This window comes from Myotis davidii, unplaced genomic scaffold (genome assembly GCF_000327345.1).
Source record: "Myotis davidii unplaced genomic scaffold, ASM32734v1 scaffold279, whole genome shotgun sequence".
Taxonomy (NCBI): domain Eukaryota; kingdom Metazoa; phylum Chordata; class Mammalia; order Chiroptera; family Vespertilionidae; genus Myotis; species Myotis davidii.
Genome location: NW_006291009.1, coordinates 1240036 through 1245671, shown reverse-complemented (window position 1 = coordinate 1245671; position 5636 = coordinate 1240036). Strand labels below are relative to the sequence as shown.

General features: G+C 41.0%; 1 protein-coding gene across 1 annotated transcript in view; it reads right to left on the bottom strand.

Moving 5' to 3' along the window:
• The window catches only part of FAM8A1 (family with sequence similarity 8 member A1), a 14450-nt gene extending 10402 nt beyond the window's left edge, over nt 1-4048 (bottom strand). The window contains exon 1 of the mRNA XM_006764073.2: nt 3958-4048. Within this exon, the coding sequence (XP_006764136.2) occupies nt 3958-4048 (91 nt within the window). The remainder of the gene's footprint in view (nt 1-3957) is intronic.
• Nucleotides 4049-5636: the final 1588 nt, after the last annotated feature.

Sequence of the window (5636 nt, the reverse complement as noted above, 5' to 3'; positions counted from 1 at the left end):
GGAGGGAGAGGGCGCTGGGGCTGCGGGCCAGGTCGCAGGCCGGGGTGCGCGTGGCTCCCTGCTGGGTCGTCGGGGTGTAGATTTGGGGCCCACCAGCCGCCCCCCATCTAAGGCTTTAATGACGCCCAAGGCCGAGGCCTCTGCAGCTGGTCCCGGGGGCGGGGGCTCGGCCGGCGGGGAGGGATGCTGACGCAGGAAGAGAGTTCCTAGAGAGCTCCCGGGGCCAGCGCCGCCTGTTCGGTCAGCCAGCCCCGCCCTTCTCACTCCCCGGGCGCGGGGCTCATTGTTTATTTCCGCTCGAATTCATTCCAAATAGCCCTCGGCCATTTGCATGCCAGGTGGTACGGGACGTATCGCGTCAGAAGGAATGAATAACCAAGTTAAACGGGCATTTGTCCAGTTCGTTTGGCCCCGCTGCGGAGAGTTGCATTGTGAGAGGAGAGGGATCGTGCTGATTTAAGAGCTAGGCTGTCCTTATTCTGGAGCTAACCTTTTAAAATCTTACTTTCCACTGCTGTAGACAGAAGCCTACTGCTCCAGCAGAACTGCGCCTTTCCTCAAATCCAGTGTCCCCCACCTTGGGTGCCTTTCCTTTTATTTTCTGTTAAGGCAAGACCTTTCATATCGCAGGGCTTTGGAGCCTTCTCTGAGTATATTTGTATTTTAATACACTTTCCTATGTCCTCAAGTTGATTAAGCGATAGCAGTATGTGTATGCGTTGGTGGTGAGAGCAGCACCAGGTGTTAGACTGGTGGAGTCAGACCAGACCTTGGTTTAGCAACCTCGTACTTGAGTTCTGGCTAATTTAGAGCCAAGACTTAAACTATGAGAGAAAGTTTATTTAGAAAGTCACAGAAGTAGAAGTGAGCTGTAGAAGAAATGGGCGCAGGAAACAATTTACAGGGGCAAGAGAAGGGCCCTGGGAGCTTAGGAGAGAGAGAGGTAAAGGCAATGAACCGAGGGGTACAAAGAGGGAGAGGGAAAAAGTGTGGGGATGCTTCCGGAAGGAGGACGCCCAGTTGTCCGCGTCCATTGGTTTGGCTTATATGCATGCATACAAATCCTTTAGTTGATCTCTTCCCCTTACCCCCACCTTCCCCTGCTTTCCCTCTGGGGATTGATAGTCTGATAGCTGTTTCTCTGTCTTTGGGTCTGTCCCTGTTCATCAGTCTATGTTGTTCTCACATTTGAAGACCTATTTAAGACAATATTAGTATACTATGAATCCAAAATAAGGGAAAGGTCATGGTAGCATATAGCTAGAAAGGTTACCCTTACAAATTTGGTTTTAAAATAAACGAAGTGTATTGTTTAAACAAGCATTCCAAGTTTGGGTGGTGGAGGCAGGAGAAGCCGGAACAAAGAAATGAAGATGACATAAACAAGAGTGAAATATTGTGCTTATTGGACACATGGACTTTGTTTGGAACTCCACTGATTATATAGTAGCTGACACAGTGCCACTCACATAGTAGACATTTAATCAGGACTATTGGTTACAATTGTCAGAAGTCCAATGAATTTATTGACTTGCATAACTAAAAAGTAGAGGAATAGGTTTAAAGGATATCTAGTTACAGATAATCAAATGATAACTTCAGGGGTCACTTCTATTTTTCTTTCTCTGACTTTGCCTTTGAGAAAAGTAAGAGTGTTTCTGTTTTAGTGCTAAAAAAAACTAATTTTAACTTGCTTATGTAACCAACAAATTAAGAGGTTCTACATTTAAAAGGCATTTCAAAAGAGAGAAGAGAGGCAAAGTTCAAAGAAATGTTGGCCAATAATTTTCTAGAATTGAAGAAAGATGACTCTTTAGATGGAAGAAACACAAGTTGTTGTTTTAAAATATATATTTTGTTGATTTTTTGCAGAGAGGAAGGGAAAGGGATAGAGAGTTAGAAACATCAATGAGAGAGAAACATCCATCAGCTGCCTCCTGCACACTGGGCACTGGGGATGTGCCCGTAACCAAGGTACATGCCCTTGACCGGAATCGAACCTGGGACCCTTCAGTCCGCAGGCCAATGCTCTATCCACTGAGCCAAACCGGTTAGGGCAAGAAACACAAGTTTTGAGGACATAACATACAATGTGATGAATATAAACAAAGAAAAAAAATTGACAATCTTAAGAGCAGCAATTAAAATATAACCTAGCTACAAAGAAGCGAGATTTAGATTGGAAGCCAAATTTTCAAAAGTAAAAATATGTGTGCAAAATATATATTACTGAGGGGAAATTATTGATAACCTAGAATGTTATAACCAATTGAATTATCACTCTAGAATGAGGTTGCAATAAAATGCACCACTGCAAATTCAAACATCCTGATTAACCCTAGCTCCTTCCCATCATACTCAGCTAAGGTTTAAAAGCTCAGGGATGTAGAAAGAGTATTCATGAGTCAAAATGTAAATGGATTCTGTAAATATGGCTGTACATGAGTTTTGAATATCCAAGAATCCCCAAATAAACACAGAGTATACAGTGAAACCAAAAATGCATGGGGCAATATTTGCAATAATACTAGATCACAGATAACTCCACAAACACAAAATACAAGAAGATGGGGTCAAACTACAAATGCAAAACTTGTACAGTATCAATACTGAAAAAGTCCTATTAAAACTGTTAAAATTTTAAGAAAAGTATATAGGATATGACAGAAAAAAAAAACAATAAGAAAAATTCAGAAATGAAGTAACAACTTGGGAAAGAATTAGAAATAAAAGAAAAAAATACTAAACTAGAAGGAACACTGGAGTAAACAAACACAATGATAGTGCCTAAAGAAAGCTAGAATTTGAAAATAAAGTTTCTTAAGTCAAAAAGAAATACAGAAAGACGTAGAAATTATTTGAGAGATAAATATTGAAAATAGGCAAAGAAGATCCAACATATGGATAAAGAGTCTCTGATAAAGAACACCAATCTTGCTAACAGAACAAATACAACACATTATAATTCAAGACACTTCTTCCTGAAATATATATTCTATTTACATATATTCACATGTTTTTATATAAATATGTATATACATTTGAAACCATTTTTAGAAAGAGCATACTGTGTATCTGAAAACATTGAGAATGAAGAACAACAAGCTGTATTCTAGTAAAATTACTAGATTTCACATTTTGAAAAGTGGTCATTAGGCCAAAAAAGTAACATGAGTGAAAGAAAATGAAATCATCATAAGACTGCAACCTTAACACTTCATGTGAGAAGAAATTGGTGAAACATTTAAAATATTCAAAGGAAGAAAAAGAGAACCAAGGTCTTTGTACCCAGCAAAATTGACTTTAAAGTATAAAAGCATAAGTATAATTTGTTATCAAAATGAAAGAATGCAGAGAACATTATTCACTTGAATTCTTCCTGAGGAATCTACTCGGGGATGAATGATGCCACCCAAGTGACTGACAATGACAGGAGGACAATTGGTGAACATTAAATATTTAATTACATGTAGATTTAAGACTAAATGAAGGTTTGTTTTGGTCAGGGAGATTGAACCCACAAACTTGGCATGTCAGGGTGACACTCTCACCAACTGAGCTACTCGGCCAGGGCTAACATCACACAGTAAGTTGAACAGAGAACATTTACTATAAAGAATGAATGGAATTGGAGTAAAGGGGAGTTAACTAGTATGAGGCAAAGATAGCTCCTACAACATAGGATTAGTAGATATAGGGAGCAGTCACCACTCCTAGGATTGAAATAGAGTGGCCAAGGTACAGCCCCGCTGCACTCACCCCCACCCCCACCCACCCACAGGCAACTCGTTGCTAGAGAGGGCATGACTGTGGCTCACTGGTTGTCACAGAAGTTCACTGAGGAGTGGCCTCAGTGGGACTCATTAGAAATTCTCTCTTGAGAGTGGGGGAGAAGCTATCTACAGGGAGGTGCCTTTATCTCAGAATTCCTTGCAAAGTGCCAGAGAAGCCACTTACAGGAAGGTGCTTTGCCAGCAGCATAAAGCCATCCAAGAAGCAGTGTACTGGGGGGAGCGGCCGTGGGAAGCTGCTGCTTGTTGCTGGTCATTGGGAACTGCTGAAAGAGACCATGTGCTCTGCAGGGGCCCAATGAGAAAAGCACGTGAGAACCAGAAAGAGAAGCCTGTTCCTCCTCCAGTGGCATCCCGGTGCCCTCTACCAATAAAACATGTCAAACCTACTGGCACGGGAGAAGTATTGACAGAGTTCAGGTTCGTTATTGCAGAGCAAGCAAATATTTGGAGCGGAGAGTCAATAAACTGATATATAAAACAGGGTTAAAAGAGAATATACTCTGACATGGATTTATATTCTGAAATATTGATACAAAGATTACTATAAAACGAGAGTATGGGGAGAACATCAGCAAACATTTTTAAACTTTTCAGTATATTGATGGTGGTAATAGTATTATTTTGAGAATGTGTGTGTAAAATGAGTGATTATCATTAATATGAATTCTCTTTTCAATTTTATTTTTATTTTTTTAAAATTTTGTTTTATTGCTTAAAGTATTTCAAAGAGTATTACATATGTCTCCCCCCCTTTACATTCTCCCAGCCTCCCCTAACCCCCAGTGTCTTGTGTCCATTGGTTATGCCTATATGCATGCATACACGTCCTTCAGTTGATCTCTTACCCACCCCTCCCTTCCCCCCCGAATTCTCTCTCTTAAAGAATTACAGAAACGTGATGACTATCAAAGTCAGGATAGTGATTACTGTTAGGGTCACCGAATGAGGTACACATGAGGCTGAAAGTGGTAAAGAATTATAAATTTATTAGATCCTGGAAACCAGATGGGCTGAGCCCCAAAATGGCACCCATACCCAGGGATAGGGAGTAGAGATTTTAAAGGATTCTAGGTGGGCTTTTTTCAATTGGGAATTCTCTAGGCAGGTCCGCCCCCGACCCCAAGCCTTATAAATTCTTTGTTCTCTTGGGACTGGGGGTTCTCTTGGGACTGGGGGCTCTCTCTTGCATCCAGTAATGGAGGCAAGGGGGGGACCAAGTGAGCTTGTATAAAAGGACCCTCTGCTTTTGCATCACACTGACTGGCTCCCTGGTGTGGTTTTATTGGGGATCTTGAAATCTGGGCATAACATTAGCAAATGGAATGTGGTCTAAGTGAAAGGAAATGTTGGTTGTGAAATGATCTACTGGTCAGTTTCCCAGGGAAGGGGTATCAATTCAGTTATGTGATCAGACCTAACAATTACTTTTGAGGGAGGGAAGGGTTTGTGATTGAGATGGAGCACACAGACAGGCTTCCGGGGTGGCTGACAAAATTCTGTCTCTTCATTTGGGAAGTGATTACAAGGATATTCACCTTATAATAAACCATCAAGCTGTTAGAGAAAGTGACACAAACGGAACCTCTTTCACTCACACACCTGAACTGTGAAGGATATCCTTCAGTAAGAGGGAAATGGAATTCAGAAGCAAGGAGTGAGATGTAAAAAAAAAAAAAAAAAAAAAAAAAAAAGACTTTAAGAAAATGAGATCCTGCAAGGATCTAATGAGTTAAATGAATTTGAGAAACAGAGTCTAGAAAAGCATGGTGAACTGATCATTGCCGGAGACCAGTTCCAGCATGTCATGATTTCAAGAGTTTCATCAAAAGGTTGATGAGACCT